The sequence below is a fragment of the Ostrinia furnacalis genome, unplaced genomic scaffold, assembly GCF_004193835.3.
Source record: "Ostrinia furnacalis isolate ACB-3 unplaced genomic scaffold, ASM419383v2 OfSCF2341, whole genome shotgun sequence".
In the NCBI taxonomy this organism is placed as follows: Eukaryota; Metazoa; Arthropoda; class Insecta; order Lepidoptera; family Crambidae; genus Ostrinia; species Ostrinia furnacalis.
In genome coordinates, this window is record NW_021132580.1 from 791,297 (window position 1) to 811,103 (window position 19,807).

General features: G+C 36.8%; 2 protein-coding genes across 4 annotated transcripts; one reads left to right on the forward strand and one right to left on the reverse strand.

The window, feature by feature from the left end:
• Positions 1-440: 440 nt before the first annotated feature.
• Positions 441-7,233, forward strand: LOC114355104 (uncharacterized). Its single transcript, XM_028307777.1, has 7 exons — positions 441-766; positions 1,342-1,549; positions 1,720-1,953; positions 2,115-2,329; positions 2,625-2,754; positions 3,720-3,851; positions 5,006-7,233. The coding sequence occupies exons 1-7, from the start codon at positions 638-640 to the stop codon at positions 5,581-5,583; spliced, it is 1,626 nt and encodes a 541-aa protein (XP_028163578.1). The 5' UTR covers positions 441-637; the 3' UTR covers positions 5,584-7,233.
• A 355-nt stretch (positions 7,234-7,588) lies between these two features.
• On the reverse strand, positions 7,589-18,500 carry Pex14 (peroxisomal biogenesis factor 14). 3 transcript variants are annotated; one of them, XM_028307782.1, is made up of 6 exons: positions 18,301-18,500; positions 17,540-17,803; positions 15,626-15,840; positions 13,653-13,772; positions 12,953-13,039; positions 7,589-10,116 (listed from the first exon to the last, which is right to left on the reverse strand). In XM_028307782.1, exons 1-6 carry the CDS (start codon positions 18,349-18,351, stop codon positions 9,867-9,869), a joined length of 987 nt encoding a protein of 328 aa, XP_028163583.1. In that variant the 5' UTR covers positions 18,352-18,500; the 3' UTR covers positions 7,589-9,866. The 3 variants fall into 3 exon arrangements, with proteins under 3 accessions (XP_028163583.1, XP_028163584.1, XP_028163585.1); XM_028307783.1 differs by lacking the exon at positions 7,589-10,116 and adding an exon at positions 11,439-12,070; XM_028307784.1 differs by lacking the exon at positions 7,589-10,116 and having other exon boundaries at positions 12,949-13,039.
• Between the last annotated feature and the right edge of the window lie 1,307 nt (positions 18,501-19,807).

A 19,807-nucleotide genomic window follows, 5' to 3' on the forward strand; every position in this document is an offset into this window, starting at 1 on the left:
AGGCGGATTTAGAACAACAATAAAACCGAACAGAAAATCTACCTCCACTATAAATCGAACTCGGGACCTCAAATGCCTCAAGCTCTAGAGATTGTAGACCACAGAGGCGCGCATAGGCGTACAACCGCCTGTGTTGTTCATTGTTGATCCTTTCATGGAGTTCGGATGAAAGGATTTCGAAATTCAGACGCGCAACGAAAGATAAGGCGAATACGTAGGTAGGTCTCACAACGAAAAAGACAGAACATGAGAGACAGCTTTCACGTAAACCTTGGGTTAAAGATCCAACTAGGTTCAGTGATGCACCTTGTATGTATTACTTTGCTCTATGCTTGGACCCTTCTTGGACCCCATTTCCACCACAGATGACAATTTCCACCATCGAGTGACTTATGCCACATTATGCGGCAACACTGATATGATGTCTGTCTAAAAAAAGTAACTGTCAGTCAGCCATATTTTAAATTTTGCTGTGAAGTGTTTTTCAGCGTAGTAGATCATTTTGTTAATTTTTCTGTTCACCTTTTATGTTTATAAATGCTAGTCATCGAAATAAACATGTATTTTTAGTGTGGAAATGCAGTAGGATGATAGTTAGCCCCTCCTACTCGTAATCAGTCGTAGGAAGTCTATCAACATGTCGCGATCGGGTTTTTGTTGTGCTTTCATTTTGATAAGTTTGATTCAATATGTTTCCGCGCACCAGAAAGGATATGCAGAACTGTGTAAAGATAAGAAGACCCAGAGTTTAAGCTGCAGCACACAGGTATGTGAGTTGCCGAAGTAATGAAGCTTTATTTTTCTCGAGTGTTTTCACTTTTCTAGCTACGTCAAACTTATTGATTTTTGTAGCATTACGTGTTGTTTTTCAATTCTATTGGAATGAATTCCCTGAAAGACGATAAATATAATGCATTGATAACACACTTGGTATACCATAATAATATAGCTCTGAATCTAATGTTATTGATTTATTTTCCTTATGTGTTATCATTGGAATTTAAGTTCAAAAACAACCTACATTATTATTGTTAATATAATAATAGTAATGAATAATACAATTAAATAAGGAATATGCATCGATTCCAAAAGTTAATAAATTGTGTATAAATAGAATTTTGAAATTTTTGTTAAAGAAAAGCACAGATTGATTTGATAATGCCAAGGCTACTGATATGACTTACTTGACTTATGGTCCTATGTCCCCTAGATGGGGCAAGCTACTGATATGTGATACTAATAAACAAACCATGCATATTCCCTATTGCAAAAAATTTGTAACTATTAGTGTCATAGTATTTATTATTATGTTCAAATACTTTTTATAATTTACGGCTACAGTTGGCAGACCAGCAACGGACTGAAAGAGATGTCTGTACGGTTGAGCATTTCTCCTCGGAGAGCCCGGAATGCAAGAACATGGATTTTGGGCCGATCAAACCCAATGGGAATATCGGTGGAGTCAGTCTTAAACCGTATATTTTGACACAATACACATCATTTAATTTCACAGTACTTAACATTACGTTTACCAACATTAAATGGAAAGGTAAGCTTGAAAATATTTTAACTTTTTTAGTAATTAATTTATCTTATCTTTTGTATGTCAGTGAATAGTTGAGCACCTTCATCATAATCACTACCTACTCGTGTTATTACAATGTAAAAATTGAGATTTGGGAGAATTATTTATGTTTAAACACATTTTCTTATTTACAGAAATGAAGTTCCGTTTCCAACCGACGACTTTCCAAAACCGCCATTGCCGTAATATTGTATTATCGAACGATGTCACCATCGACGACCGCTCCATTCTTTACTATGATTGTTACTGGTCTCACACGGATGGAGACTATAATAACACAAGCCACATTCTTGATTTCGAGGCTACAAGTGACAAATCAGTCAGTAGGGGCCAATACTACTTCAATATTCCGAACATGCAGATGCTAAGTGAGTTTCGCTCATTTATCAAACTACTGTAAATTAATCCATGCACAAATAAATACATTGATTGAATTTCTCTGAAATTCCTCGAAAACAATAAATTTTATCTTAAATCAAGTTGTTATCTTATGATAAATAAATAACTTACCCACACTGTCAATTTCTAGGTCCTTTTATAAGTGAGAATGAATGGAAACCGTTCCTGTACATAGAGATCTTGCCAAGCGATCTAAGGCTCCATATAATGCCACCGCCAGCTCAGCTTCAGATATTAGGGTACAAGATCGAAGTTAGAAAGGGCTGTATGAAGGGCACGCCTGTATCTGACTGCAACGATGAGCTGGTCAAGCAAACAACGCTTACTTTGAAAAACAACACCCAGGTAAGCTATTTACTATTTGTATTTCTAACATGTTTGTGTATTTTTACCGACTAACTTAAAAACGTGTAGAAAGTTGCACTACAAAAGTTTCTTTTAGGCTGAGTTGGATCATATTATTTTAACCGTAACTATAACCATAAACGGTAATTTTTGTATAGTTTGACAGACTTATGTTACTTTTAACGTTTGTTAAAGTAGCATGGTATAACCCAGCCTTAACTTTTTTTTATTTTATGTAGATAAACATGTTCAAAATCAAATAATATCAAAAACACAATTTACACTTTATTTACAGGAGGTTACATACAACTACTACTTTCTGGGTCAGACCGGCTATTATTACTTCGTAGTCACACCCCTGCATAGCCAATGTTCTTATTCAGAGAACAAATGTACGGTGGTGGCAAGTCCTAAGATTGCAATAAGTGAGTATTCATGATTTTAGGTTACCTCATAATATGCCTCAATATTTTTTTGTGTATTGTTTAAAGTAAACAGTTATGTGATGGATTCTGTTTGTATGGATCTGTATGTTTATTACATTGATTATTTTTCTTCAAAACCTGTGTTATTTTAAATTGTTTAGAAATAAATGACTTATTCTTCTTCTTTGCCTGGTCCATTCCCATTTTATTACGGGTCGGCCCTCCGTATCATGCGGTTCCAGGAGGCTCGGTCCTGGGTCGTCTCGCTGTTTACTTGGGCCTCTAAGGTCTTTATTTACTATACTAGCGGCCGCCCGCGACTTCGTACGGGTGGATCCCGTTTTACCCCCTTCATTTATCTTACGCGGTTTAGATTTTTTCATACAAATGTTTTTTCCCGCTAATTCCCGTTCCCGTGGGAATTCCTAAGTATACTATAACCTGCCCAAAAGTATGAAGAATAATTGTACCAAGTTTCGTTAAAATCGGTCCAGTAGTTTTTGTTTCTATAAAATATAAATATAAATATCCTTAGACATTTTACACTGCGCTTCTAGTCCCAAACTAAGCAAAGCTTGTACTATGGGTACTAGACAACGGATATAAACATACTTAAATACTTTTTTTTGTAAATACATACTTATTATACATAGAAAACACCCAGTCCAATACAAACAGATATGTTCATGCACACAAATGTTTGTACTGTGCGGGAATCGAACCCGCTACCTCCGGAATGGTAGTCCGTTTCGAACCACTACACCAAACGGCCGACAAGGAACATACATACAGACAGACAGACAAAAATTTTATTGATTGCATTTTTGGCATCAGTATCGATCACTAATCACCCCCTGATAGTTATTTTGAAAATATATTTCATGTACAGAATTGACCTCTCTACAGATTTATTATAAGTATAGACTAGTATAAAATGATTTATTAAATATTTTTCATCATTACAGCTCACGAGCAGAAAACCTTGAACATCTGCATAGCGAGCGTGACGGCGCTGGTGGTGGCAACCCTATTCGGGTACTACATCGCGCTGCGGTTCATCCGCCGGTTCTGGTGCAAGGACTACAAGATGGCGTTAGGTACGTTCACTTTTATCATAGTTCTTGCAGTGCTAAAGCCTGGTCCGTGAGCACGTAGAATCCCGTCCAATGACCCCAAGCTACCCATCCCTATCGCTCGCGTGTAATTATGTTGCGCATATGGCGCACACTCACTGCGGGCGCCCGTCGCACAGTCGCGACAGCAACATAATTACGTGCGAGCGATAGGGATGGGTAGCTTGGAGTTAGTGTCCGACCGAAACTAGTTTTACGACCGAAACCGAAACCGAAACCGAAAACGAATTTCGGCAAAGGTGTCTATTTCGGCCGAAACCGAAACTTCCTTACAAGGCAAGGCTCATATTTTGAGGGAAAAATAAAGAAAAAGTTATTATAATCAGTCAGTCTTTATGGTTTTCTCTTTAAATTGCATTAAAATTGAACTTATAAAGTGCATTTTTACTCTAAAAGGTATCAAATTATGTATTAGGTATCAAAAAGATTTTTTTTAATTACTCGCAATATTCAGGACATCTACATAACCCGTCCCATGGTCGGGTTTTTTACCTTAATAATTTCTCAAAACAAAATCGGTTTCGGTCGTAGTTTCGGCAAGTTTGCCGCCGAAAACGAAACTAAACCGAAACTCGTGTTTTTACCGAAACTCAACCGAAAACGAAACCGAAACCGAACATTCGGTCGGACACTAGAAGCATTGCACGGGATTCTACGTGCTCACGGACCAGGCTTTAGTGTGAGTTTACGTCAAACGCATTCGATGTCGATTGCATAAAAAAGTGACATTCATAGTATGACGGATTGTACAGCGCCTCTAGCGGAAACTTTCAAGAACTAAAATCTTCATATATTTTTTTCGCGCTCGCTAGTGACAACGTTTGATGTAAACACACTCAGCCCTCTGTACTATACTTTTCAAGTATGTCTATTGAGTATCACTTTTCAATTTTATTTGTGGGAAGAAAAGTTGTTTTTTTTTTTACCTTTGGTAGAACAAGGGTGAGTTTAGGCCCTGGGCTAATACTACTTAGGGGCTCACCTCTTTCGCTTTATCGTCGTATTTTTTACTTTGATTTGACTTAGTTGGGGGCCCCTTGAAACGGGGCCAATGCCATATGGTAGACCGGCCCTGTATTTTACGTTATCTTGTAATAATGAGTAATATTTGACCGCAGACAACGAAATCCCGGCTCCAACGAAAGTTCTCGTGATATACTCGCCGGCCAGCCGCCTTCACGCGGAATGCGTGGCAACGTTCGTGGCCTACCTCAAGTCGGAATACGGTTTCGACGTGATGTTCGAAGGAGACATCGCCGCTACCAGCCACGGCGACCCTTATATCTGGGCCGAAGAAGCAATCCAACTTAGCACCCACGTCCTATACATCGTCGGACCGGCCGAAGAGAAAAACCTGTACAACAACATCTACGAAAAACCCATCGGAGCGCACAAGGATGTCGACGTCCTACTCCTTTCCATGGTCAAAGCGTTCAAAACGTCCCGGTGCCCCAAAGACGTTTCCAACGTCTTCTTCGAATACTCAACCGGGACCGTACCCATCGAAACGAAACACGGAAAAGTATTCTTTCTGCTCAAGGACTGGCAGAAACTCATATCGCATCTGTCGAAGAATCTGCTCCCGAAGAAAACCATCATGCGGACGGAGAAAGGCAGGTGCTTCTTGGATGAACTCACCAAAGCGAAGAAAATGCTCGGAGGGAAATGTGATAATGTGGGAAAGAGCTTGGTTTAAATGCGAAGGCGTTGTTATAGGAGTTAGTTTAACCTGGAGTTACCCGGGGATGTGAAGGAACAAAACGCATGCAAAGTTTGAAGACTGTCGGTGACGTGGCAAGTTGTTTAGTCTTATTTGAAATGTAAGATATCATTTGACATAAGGAGCATATTTTGTTAAATATAAATTATCATATTCAATATAATCAGAAACATTTAATTACAGATATTATAGTCATTAACTCATAACATTGTTAGCAATTAATTTTTCAAGTAATAGCAAAATGTGCTCCACAAAAAAAGGAAATAAAAATGTTATTTATCAATTTAATATTTTTGTGGATATTTATAATTGTTGTCAATGTGACATTTCCCCAGTCTTCAAAACTGTACTGTGCTTTAGTAATGTAAATAGACTTTTGTACCTACAAATTTCTTTATGTATTTTATGTTTTTCTATTCACCTCTTTCTGTGAATGAGGATATCTTTAAATAACACACAACCATGAATAAAAATAACTAGATGTGATGTTATTGAACTCAGTATTCATTGTATGAAAAAATGATAATAATGTCTCACATCTAATTATTATTGATGTAACGCACATTTAATTTTCTCTTGCACTTAACAATTTGCCAGCGCGAATCTAACGGGGCATAATTTATATCGACATTCCATATAAATGTTAAATTGGATGTGCCATAAGAATCTAAATGTGATCTTCTTACTAAATGTTGCAATCTTTCCGCACGCTGGCATGGTCTGGGGACGTAGACTGCCTTTTTCGTTATTACGTATTATTTTGTATTCTTAAATTTTTAGTCCCAGTTCTTTTTGTTATTTTAGGTTTAGAAGTATTCCTCGGTATTCTCCATGAGGTTTTTTTTGGTTGCATTTAAATAGTACACCAATTTAAAATGACTTCTAGACTTTAGCGGGGTTACTAAAAATATCCGAAGTTTCGAATGTTGCCATTCCTCTCACGCAAAGCGAGATGCCAGTGAATGACGGTGACGGCATGATGGAATGAATGAATTGGCGGATCAACTAAATGTGAATTCATCTTTATATGCACTTGAAATGCAGCCGCGGCTTATGTCTTTTCAAAGAGATTATATATTTTTTTTATAATTATGTTTTTTATTCTGTTTAGCCTAGGCGCAGACCACCGGCTTTTAGTTGGCCGATAGTTTGGGTCAGGCCGTGTCGACTTTGTAGGCAACACCGTGGATTTTCTTTTCTATGGAGTCGCCATTCTTCTCGTCAGAGTAAATATTTTCTTTGGTTTGGGTCGGGCGTTTAATCAGTAAGGACATTTGTATGAAAATTCTTCATACAAATTAAAATCGGGCCCAACTATCGGCGGCCGACTAAAAGTCGGTGGGCTTATTGTTAACCCAGATTCATGTACGTGCAATATTCATTGTTACACTTCGCCTATACCTTGGCTTGACCAACTTTATAAAAACCGTCAAAATCTTTAGGTGTCTCACAATTTTGAAAATGTAATGGAACAACCAATGAATTAGTATAGTCTCTAATATTTAACTTGTTGATCTCAACTGAAAACTGTTAAACGTGTGTTCTATCATTAATACAGGACTTTCAATTATTAAGCTCAATATATACCTTGTGATGTATTTTTATAGTAAAGTCGTACATATTACATTTCTGACTTTTATTTCAGAACTCCCTATGCCGGCCCACTTTGTTCTTATGGCGCAGGTACACTATTCGGGAAATTGATCGAACAGAAGCGCGAACACTAATATCGAAGTATGGGCGCGCATAATAGCAATATGAAATCACGGTGTAATTACACTGTCACACACACATTATCTGTCTCGGTAAAATATCATCCCTGCTGAAAATCATTGAGGGATGCATAGCCCCACCATAGTATTTAATCATCAGTCAGGCTAATGTCAGTTTACTGCTGGTTATAAAATAATGCCGTTGCCACTTGTCTCTTCTTGTATGTCTTGCTTTTTACCAAGTACTTACAGGTTAAAAAAATAACGAATATATTTTCATTGGTTTATTATCACGATAATATATCATTATAACTTTGGAATGTTGTACCCGATTAGAGTTGAAAATTACGGAATGTTGTTTCGTTTCGGTAAGAAAATAAGTTTTCAAGGTAACTTTCCGGAAACATTCCTGAAATGTACCAAATTACGGTAATTTAAGTAATTTTCCAAAACGATCATACAACGAAAAGGAAAATACTTTTTCCAGCCAAACTATTAGTAATAGGAAAACATTTAATGACGTTTTATTCATCAGATGGACGAAACCTATCGATAGTTGTTTAAAAAAAATAGAAATTGTGAAAAAAAAAAATTAAAACTTCCTAAATTGGAAACTTTCAGGTAACTTTCAGAAAACTTTCATTCAAAATGGAAACTTTCCAGGTAATTTTCAACTCTATACGCGATCATACAACTCACATCTTTTATACTAAAATAGCAGTTCATTACAACCAATGTACCATCCAATTTTACATCAAGAAAAAATATGTTACATGTTGAAAATTAAAGTTATCATAAAATCTTACACCGAATGGCAAACAATTAGAAATAACAAAAGAAAAACCAAAACTACTTACTTTATAAACATAATAAAGGAACAATGACATTAAACCATGATTACAAATTAATGTTAAATGGACAAACGATGCTTTTTTACTTTGGGCAGGACTTTCCAAACCGTGCGAATAAAATTTGGATTAAAATTATTAATAATAATCGTTTAGCAAAGAAAAAAGCATCGGATGCTTTCAAAAACGAAACTATTTACAATATTAATTGTTACTATTGCACTAAGACTATTTGGTATATTACGCCGAAATGTATTTTAAAATGTTAATGAAGGGCTCACATACAGCCTCGTGCACATAATATACAGTGAATAATTATTAACATAACACAGAAGGCAAAAATGTAAGTCCACTTTGCGAAAAATCATATAACCAAACACGTCAAAAAGAATCATCATCATCAAATTATTTATTAATTTATGTATGTTTATAACGCAATAAACATAGATAAATTAATAAATGATTTTCGTTAGAAGAGTTTTCGTATCAAATAACATAGTTAATTAAATATTATCATAATAATTATAAAAATCCTTAGCAATTACTGATTATACGGCGAGATCTATACAACTACAGTGTAAACTATACATATAACGACATTCAAGATATCAGGCAAATTTCGACGTTTTAAAGAGTGGTCGTTAAATGGAGTGACACGGTAAAGGGGATAGAAAACAAGGTAAACCAACAAAGTCAAGAAACGACGTTCTAAGGGGTTTGTCGTTATATTGAGTAAAGTTATAAAAAAATGAGTTACGTTATAAAGCAGGGGTGGCCAACCGGTCGATTCGACTATTAGTCCAGTCGATCGTGGCAAGGCAATAAATACTATATGATTGTGTACTGTAAAACTATGTTGTTTCATTAAAATATTTAAGAAGTAAATGTAAGTGGTAGATAGCACAGGGTTTCGTTAGTAAACAGTAGATTTTAGGACTAATCAAGTTCGCCACCCCAGTTATAAAGAGTTTTTTTTTCTTGGCTTTCGCGGTTTGCGTTTAGCCACAACGGTTTATAAAGAGTTTACACTGTGTTTGTGTTATGTCACACGCATAATTTATCAATTTGATGTTTCCTAAAATCACACCCCGCCTGGATTTCAAATAACTTGATTCGTTGAAAATTCAGAGCCCGGCAAGCGAAAGGCGTGGGTTTTAATTTCTCACATGTGAGCTGTAGCAATTTTTTTCATTGTTATATGTAGTTTATTTCATCAAAAAGTCGAAAAAAAAAGTTCTTTCTATGTTTTACTGAGCCATTTGTAAATATAGTCAGCGTCAAATAGTTCGCTACACTCAAATTAGACAAAAAATTCGCAACACGTCTTTGTTACAATTAATAATAAGGTTGTGTCACGTTGTCTTGTCAACTTTTTGGCCATTGGGTGTCACGACGAATTTCATGCTGACTGTACCATTTTCTGACTGCGATCAAAATTTCTTAAATGTCATAGTCGTGCCTCTACAATATGACCATCGCCCGTACCCACAAACGATGCTTGCTTAAGTGAAGCAGCAAATCAAACACACAGCGTTGAATAGAGCTCTGTGATTGGTTCGTGTGTCACCCTGTGCGTCCACGCGCACTGTGAGACCTCAAAGTAATGTTTGTGAATACGGGCGCATATCTCGCAGTGTGGTAGAAAATGTATTTCTTTCTCCTTATGCGCAGGAAGATCATCTGTCATTTTGCGCCTCAATCACCACCCTCCATCATTTTTATAATTATTATAATCCTCTAAATGTTTTTCGTACTGATCCTTGGCTTGCGCCGCTTTTTCCTCCCAAACACTTTTGTCTTCCATTGCTTTCCAAATTTCTCCTCCTTTCCGAGCGATTTCGGTCACTTTTAAGCCAGGATTATCGGCTTTTATTTGTTGCCTTGCAGACTCTAACCATAGCATATAGGCTGACATTGGGCGCTTTGGTTTTGTTAGGTTAATTTTTTCCCTGAAGACAAAAACATTGAAATAATATTGGTAAAGATACTCACACCAAAAGAATATTAATTAAAGTTAGAGTAGGAGTTTAATTATAATGTAATATTTAGATTTTTTGTTGAAACTTGCAAAGGCTACTGAACAATTAAAATACATAATTTATACGACAATAATGTCAGAATATAAAACAGATAGGTATAAGTCATTTTTTTATACTAAGCGAGTGTAGTTGATCACAATATCATAAAAATAGTGAAGTTATGTGTTATAATATGCAAAATGGAAGCCATTATATTATTATGCATACAAAAATAACTGTTAGGAGGGTAATCGATGTTGTAAGACTTGTAAGGTTATCCATTGTTTATGGGACACCCTGTATTTAGGGGAGAAGTTATATTTACACAATTGGTTTTAATTTGAAGAAAGAAAGTCAAAATACATGTAATTTTTCACATGGTATATGTACTGGAGCATAAACGGTGAAAGTTTATCAGTTATATTTTAATCGCAAATGGTATTCTGTTTATTAATTTATATGTATACCAATAAATAGTATTGTCACATTTTCTTAATAATATGAGAAAATACCATTATATTTTAGTTTAGTCAACATCCCAAAAACAGAAATAAGGTTATTGCGTTTTATATCTTTTGTAGTAACATCAAAGAGAGAGATATCACTAAACAATAATTATAAATAATTATAAAATGTTACATATAAAAATAAATAAATCTATACACATTTTATACGTTATAAATTAGATAATTGCCTTTAGAACACATTTTTTTTTTGAACTTTTAAAATAAATATTATAAAAAATTACATTTTTTTCACGTGCATTCGAGTTGGACTTAGATGATGGGATATTATGCAATGCATGCAACAATATGCAGTTTCTTTAACGTTAATTAAAATAATAATGTATAATTAGAGTCATTCACATTAATGCAATTTCAGAAGAACGGTTGTCCCTCAATTAAAATATAGATGAATTCATATGTCAATCAATTTTTGCTGAATAATTGTACATTTTATGATTGCCATGTGAACACATTCGTTCAGAGAATAATACAAAAAATTGTTATACGCGAAAACTCGCGCGAACATACGCAAGCGTGTTTTAGCGTAGGGCCCACAAGTGCGCTTTCAGATTTAGGCTAGGCGCAGACCACCGATTTTTAGTTAGCCGATAATTGGGTCGGGCTGTTGATCAGTATGGAGATGTATGAAAGTGCGCACATTACACAGATTTGGTATCGGCCGATTCTTCAAACAAATTAGAATCGGGCCCAAATATAAGCCAACTAAAAGTCGGTAGTCTGCGCCTAGGCTTAGGCGAATTTAGCAGATGCGCTGCCGATAATTTTGTATTATATGACAGCGAATGCCTTCACATTATACAATAGCTGCTATCGCGCTTCTGACGCCCTAAAGTGAAAGCAGTTTAAGGGTATATGACACCATCAACCAATTGACGTATTTATGAGCTGTTCAAATGCGGGGTTCCAATAGATTTTGTAGGGCAAATGACGTCACTATTTGTATTGCCATGTCTTTATTAATTTCAAAGCAACTAAAAATCTAAAACAGTTGATTTGATTCCAGAATAATGTGGTATTTAAGAAAAGTTGTGGAATTAAAAATCAATAGATCACACATTATTGTACACCACAGAACACAAGAAAGAAAGAGAAAAAAATATACAAAAGATACGGCACAATTTACGCGCTCTTATCGCCATAAATCGATGTATTCCAGACAACCTAGAAGTATTTTTACCCAAATGATGTCAAATACCCAAATGTTATATGGATGCAAAAAACCTGGGGTAATTAATTACTACTACTTATGTTAACACAAAGTATACTATTTGCACTACATCAACACTGAAACTGTCATGACACACCACTACACAAGTATTAGGCGATCGCGGTCGGTACCACGCGGTACTCTTCATGTACTGTGAAAAGAAAAATTATACGTTACTATAGTCTGGTCCGTGAGCACGTAGAATTTTGTCCAATGACCCCTAGCTACTCATCCTTATCGCTCGCGCGTAATTATGTTGCTATCGCGCTCGCACACTCACTGCGGGTGCCAGTCGCACAGTCGCGACAGCAATATAATTACGCGCGAGCGATAAGGATGGGTAGCTAGGGGTCATTGGACAAAATTCTACGTGCTCACAGACCGGGCTTTAGCTTCCTACGTTTCAGTAGCAAAAACTGTGCGTCAGATCGGTTGTGATTATTAGTAACTTAATTCTTAACTGAAGACATGTCAAGTGTTTGTCTATCCTTGGACTTTGCCACCTTATTATAAAAAGTTAAACTCGTATTGATCACTATAACGTAAACGAACTTAAGAGGCTGTCATAGCCCGACGGATTAGCAAGCTGAAGTGGCAATGGGCAGGGCATAGTACGCAGAACTGATTGCCGATGGGGCAGCAAGGTTCTGAAGTGGATCACTAATTCATTATCGTTCGTTCGTTTCAGCCAAACGACGTCCACTGCTGGACAAAGGCCTCCCCCAAGGATTTTCACAACGACCTTCACCAGATCGTCGGTCCACCTAGTGAGCCTGCCCACTCTACGTCTTCCGATCCGTGGTCGCCATTCGAGAACTTTTCTACTCCATCGGCCATCAGTTCTGCGGACTTCTACGAGCTGTGCCCCGCCCACTGCCACTTGATTTTAGCAATTCTGCGGGCTATGTCTTCATTTGGTTCTCCTGCGGATCCCTCTGATAATTCACTATAGTTTTATTTTAAACGGAAATGTAATTTTCAACTAGTGTTCGTTGCGCGTTTAACTTTGTAACTTTTGTAAGTGTAGACTCACATGATCTCCAAACTGCTGTCGCTATTTTTGGTGGCCTGTTCACCCTCGCTAGAGTTTGATCCTGACTCGGAGCGCTGGCTGCGGCTCCTGTGAGTAAGGATGAAACGATACGAGTAAAATACAAGTACATACTGGATATTTTTCTCCGATACCAAGTAAAGTCCGGTCGCCGAGCGCATAAAATTTCGATCAATGACCCCAAGCTACCCGTCCTTATTTCTCGCGCGTAATTATTTGCAGTCGCAATCGCACACTCATTGCGGCCGCCCGTCACAGTCGCGACAGCAATATAATAACGCGCGAGCAATAAGGATGGGTAGCTTGGGATCATTGGACGAACTTCTATGCTCGGCGAGGTTGTTTCATAAACTCTTACTTTTTTTTTAAAGATTATTAGCAATTTGTATTACACAAATTACTAATAGTCCCGTTAGCTTCTCGTGTTAAGCTAAATAAGCTTGTGTTACGAGTGGGCTCACCACAATAGTCGAGCGGCGGTAGGATTCGAACCCGCGTTCCTCGGATCTCGAGTCGGCCAGTCCGACCACTGCACCGTTGGGCTATCGTGGCTATAATCGTGGCTACTTATTAATAAATAATACCAATACTTGTTACGGTTAGTTTTCCAAGAATAGATGCTTACTCGTAAGTTACTTGACGACGGTACTGTATAAAAGTATCAATACATCAATGGTGTTACCTGTGAGGTTTCTTCTTCTCTTCGGGCGCTGCTTCTGTAGAGGTGGCCTCTTCGGACTGCCGCTGCCACGCCGGTATGGACGGCGGATCGGGACGCGTGTTCAGAGAGGGGAACTGGTTTCTGGTGGATGGAAATTTTTGATTGTTTTATTTTTTTTAGGGAAACTTACAGCTAAGTAAATTCGGCGTATACAAGTTGCTAATAGATATTCATGGACGAGAGGTGGGAGTTTTTATAAAAACTCGTCTTCTTGCACATACAAAAGTCTTAAAAATCCCCTTACTATAGATCTAGCTCGTAACTGAGCATATTGACATTGATACTATGCCGAGAGGTCCCTGTTTCGAGTCAGCCCGTTTGGTGTAGTGGTTCGAAACGGACTAATATGCCGAGTGGTCCCGTGTTCGATTACCGGTCGAACAGAAATTTTAATTATGTATTTATGACGTAACGAGATTAAAAATCTAAAGCACATCTGAAGTCTCGATGACGATTGCCGTCTCAAAAACACGCTCCCGTGCCGTTCCAATACCTCAGGCAGTAATTAAAAATACACTCATGTTTTCTTTTCAACCGACTTCAAAAAAAGGAGGAGGTTCTCAATTCGACCCGTATGTTTTTTTTCTATGTTTGTTACGCGATAACTCCGCCAATTATGAACCGATTTGAACAAATCTTTTTTAAGCGTATAGGTAATACCTCAAGGGTGGTCCCATTTAAATTTAATAATAAAAAAAACAACCCCCAAGGGTGGAAAATTGGGGATGAACTTTTTTATACGCAATATCTCCGCCGATTATAAACCAATTTGAACGATTGTTTTTTTGTTGAATAGGTATTATTAAAAGGGTGGTTTCATGCGAATTTGAAGAAAATATTTCACCCCCAAGGGTGGAAAATTGGGGATGAACTTTTTTATACGCAATATCTCCGCCGATTATGAACCAATTTGAACGATTATTTTTTTGTTGAATAGGTATTATTTGTGTTCACGCATTTAAAGTCGGTGTTATTTTTTTATAAAAGTTATGAAAATTTTGAAAATGATGAATTTTATCAACGAGACAAAAACGGTGCTAACGTTTTTGTGGATTCCCAGTTAACTATCAATTCTTAAATGGTTTAACCCTGAAGACCCTTTCATAATAATATTCAGCTTGCAACATGTAAAAGTAATTTACGTACAAATAAGTATTAGAATTGAATGACACAAGTTTGTTTTACAATATTTTTCGAAGTAGGCACGAATATAACTAGAAAATTGGGGGTCATTGTTTCATTAAAACAATGGATTTTTCTGTACTTTTGTCGCAGTAAAAAGCATTATGTCGTAACCGCAACACGAGATAATTATATCTTTTTAGGTTCCATAGCATTTGAAAGCATAAAAATAAGTATGGCCTTTTTTGGTATAAAGAACATGGTCGAACCATATTTAAAATAGTATAAAAATAGATATGACGAAAAGCCATTTGGTTCCGACAGAGAAACGACTAAGGGGGAAATATGAGATAAGAAAATCAGTCTTCAGCAACGCCAGATGGGATGGCCAGCAAATAGGCCATTTCCCATTTTTCTAGTACCGTACAGTTGGGACTAGAGGTCGCAAACTAAGTAAAGCTTGTACTATGAATGAATACGGCGCAGTGTAAAATTATTTACTTTGTTGTCTACAACAATACACTCTAGTCGTCTCTAGTGTAGTCCAAATCCACCATTTGCCTCTGGTGAATAGGACAGGGTCTCTTGCAATAGCGATTAAATGACTTAGGCCTGGGATGCGGCGCGCCAACTAAACTTTTATCATTTTATCGATATTGCATGATAAGCCGATACATTTATCGTTAAAATCATCGATAAGATTTTAGATGGCGCGCTTTCTAGCCCAGCTGTTGATATAGACACTACAATACTTTCGTCTTTATGAACAGCTGGGCTAGAATGATATTTAGGTATAATATTTAGGTACGTACCTATGAAGCAATATTCCTTTAACCGAAGCGATGTCAGACTTGATGTTGTCAAGTTGTGAGCGCATAGCGCTCTGCTGCGCGGAAGCTTGCATGTCGTTGCGCAGTGACGTCACGCTCGCGTTCAAGATGTCCAGACTCTTGCGCAACTCGTCTATGCACTCCGCTGTGGACTTACGCTTCGGCTCTTCGACGAAAAGTAGCTGGCGGATGCAGTTCTGGAATTTTTTTAAATTTTGTTTTTAAACCCTTAAAATCTGCGTCGAATAAGTGACACTTTAAGTGGCAAAAAAGTTGACATACAACCATACGAACTTTTTGGCTACTTTGGGTGTCACGAACTATTTGACGCTGACTGTACCAGGGACACCAGGATGTTGGTTGGGTTAAGGAGATAGGTGACAATGTAACTTCTAAACTTCTTACTTCTATGGTCCTGAGATGTGAACTGTCACAATAAGGTTAGTTTATCAGTAGCCTAGTGCGCTATGGAAAGGGTAGGGTAGTAGGTATAATATTTGTGCTCATCACTAAATTGAACACAGCAGGCATTGAACATGCTGTCGCGGAAGGCTAAAGCTACGGCCGGATACTCGCGACTCCCCCACTCGGGCGATGACGGAACGCCGCGGAGGTTTTAATGGGTATACCCCGTCCTTGTCAGGACGGAGCAGCGCCCTTTTTAAGGGCGCCGGGAGTCCACACACCACCTTGTCCCCCGGCAGTGGTGAAGGTGCGCAAAGAATTTCCTCCGCGACACAAAAAAAAGGCATTGAACATGCCATTTTAGAAATCTGGTGTCACGAATCTTCGAGCATATTTACAAAAAATGTATTGAAAATTTCTAAAGACGAATCGTCTTTGAGACATACTATCAGTGAAGTCTAGCATTTCGATAATTACACTGATACCTTATCTATAACCTGGGTTACCAAGTTAATGAGGTACTTATCTAAGTGGAGTATATTGGTCATTCAATATAAGAATAAACTAGTTCAAGCCACAAAGTTGTAAATCATTAGTCAAAACCTCTATTTTACAAATAAAAAATACATTTTATGTACAACTAAAATGACACTGTGACCTAGCACTTTGCTGTGACCTCTTTAACAAAGGCAACTCATAGAGGAATGGATGTCTGTTACTATATGATGCTTTATACAAAAACTACCTAATGAATTTTGATGAAACTTAATCTAAAAATCCTCAGAATAATGTTTGAGCCAGTAGTAATTTCTATAGAAATCTAAGCGGATCTGTAAATCTAGCCAGATGTCACAGCTACAGTCAACAGCACATCAGTCAGACTATACATCTTTATTGCATAATAGCCTGTATTTCAATGACATAAGACTCCAGCTTGTTTAGCTTAATGTGCTATTGTCTGTACATTTAGAACAATACCTAAAAAAGTTGAGAGCACTCTTGATTTCTTTTATCTAGGTATTTGTTGTGTAAATAAAGACTTTTGTTTATGTTGTGTAATGTATTTATAAACAAGTTTTATTGATAAATGCAATGGTGGCAAGGTACTATTCACTTTCTATTCTATTCATAGATAATTAATAATCATAGTTCAACAAAATTGGAGACTTGGATTCTTCTAAAGCTTACAAGTGTGATTATTGGACTTATTATTTAACAATTTATAAAAGCGAAAGGTCACTGATTTACTGACTGAATGACTCACTAAATCTCAGAAACTACAAGTGCTAGGAGTCTCAAATTTTGCATGGGGGTTCCTTTTAGAACGTAGATGCTCACTAAGAACGGAATTTACGAAACTCCACCCCTAAGAGGGTAAAACAGGATCCACGCGTACGAAGTCACAGGCGGCTGCTAGTTTAACAATAAAATGCTCCACTTCACACAGAATAGTTTTCTGTTATAAAATAATTAAAAACATTAAAAACATACCTTATAAAACCAGTAGCATCCATACGCTAGCCCACCATAGACAAGTATTGGTAACACATTATCTCTGAACCAGGATCTCCGTGGGTGATGGAAGAACATAAGTTCGGATGTTATTGACGGCATGTCTACAAGTTCGGCGCACTTTTCTATGGCTTTCTGTATTTCAATGTCCGTTAGCCCTTTGTTACGGAGAAACCTCTCTTTGCTCTCCATAGTACAACGTTGAACACTCGGATTGGTGAGGAATTTAACTGCAGTTGTGACCTGGCAACAAAATTATCTGATAATTGAGAAATACACTTGCAAACTAAATGCATTAAAGTTTATTTATTACTTTGCTAAGATCATTATGAAGTATTATGAACATTCATTACTCTTATTTTAGAAAAAGAAGCATTGATGAATTTTCTAAACTTTTGCACTATTAACATTAATTATTGTGAACCCATGTGTCTCATCTGTGCTCAAATTATTCCAAGTAAACTTGTCTGACTGTAAAACTCGAATGCAAAGGCATTCTACTGGAATGCCTACCTTACAATTATCGGTTAAGCTTGTTTTAAAAGTAAACACAAAGAAAAAGAATCGTAAAGTATCAAGTGCGAAGGTCAAATACTAATAGGCTAGGAAGGTTTGTCGACTCTAGTCAATTATTCATGGAGTATTCTATACATTATTCAAATCGCATATTTAGTAAGAACGCTGATTAATACAGTTAATAAGGAATTATGTTGAAATAAGGCATATAATTCGATAATTACCAGATTTTCACGAATTTCATTTCCAGCGGTCACTACAGCTTCCGAACTCATTTTGAGTGTCCACAATTTAAATTTAAACGTATATTTATTAAGTACCGTATATTATTAAATATAATTTAGATCAGCAAACTGATTATTTCTAGAAATCGTGCGAGAAGAAAGAAAAAATGAGTCCAGCAATATTTGATGCCGATTGACAGTTGACAGAAGAACACTGGGGAGGGCCACAGATATGGATAGATGCAGCATGTGTCAAAAATTGTATGAAGCCGAGCGTGCCACTTTTTAAACGTCATTAGTGTCATTTTAGCGAATTTTAGTGATTGCCGCAACGTAAAAATAATCGTATCATCGTACTGCATTCGCATAGTCATCGAAAGATATCGTGTGACTCGATTCGAAAATTAATTAATTCCGATAAAACTGATAATTTGTTAAATACAAAATCAAAAACATCTTTATTTACCTTTTTAAATAAATTAATTCTTACAAATCGTCAAATCTCGTTATTTTTTTTTACCCTACCAGCGTTTCAAGATTAAAATTTGTCAAGTGCATGAATACATGGATCAGTGTGTGTCTTATTGTTATGAGTAAGTACGGTTCCTTGGGATCGATATGAGTGCACCACATACAGGGACCATGGTTTTAACTCTTAAGAGTACATCGCAGGATATGTTTTTAAAAAATGCTACTTTATACTTCTTCTACTGCTACTTTATTCTAATTAATTATTTGTTACTTGTGCTGGTAATTACAATTCTCAATCCGTAAATAATTTCTTCATTCTACCGTGTTCGAACTACTGTCCTCGTAAAATCATCGTAACCGATTGTTGTAATCGGATTACATGAACATCACTCGACCATGTATGTCCATTTGGACATATCGGAATGGCACGCTTTGACGATCAACTTGCTGTATCTACTCTAATCCATATCTGTGGGGGAGGGCACAGATATGGATTAGAGTAGATACAGCAAGTTGCTAGTCAAAGCGTGCCATTCCGATATGTCCAAATGGACATACATGGTCGAGTGATGTTCATGTAATCCGATTACAATAATCGGATACGATGATTTTACGAGGACAGTAGTACGTGTTAGGATATAGAATTTTAACATGAGATGATTTGTTGGTATAATGTTGCTGGCAGTTTTTATTTAAAAGAAAACAGCAATAGAATCAATTTTGAAAATATGACAGGTGAAGAAAAGCAAGAAAATGTGACATTGTATTATTGTATTTCGATAGACTCAGTTGAAAAATGTTTTAATATGTAATAGATTTTGATAATGTTTTAAGCAATAATAAAGTGTGAGTATTGAAGTGTTGTTATGATTGAAGAATAACCTCCTAGGGTTGGGGCAAGAGTTCCCAGGAGTTATGTAAAGAGAGGCACACTCTCGAACAGTACGAACACGGTAGAGAGAAGAAATTATTTACAGATTGAGAATTGTAATTAACAGCAACGAGTAACAAATATGTAATTAATTAGAATAAAGTA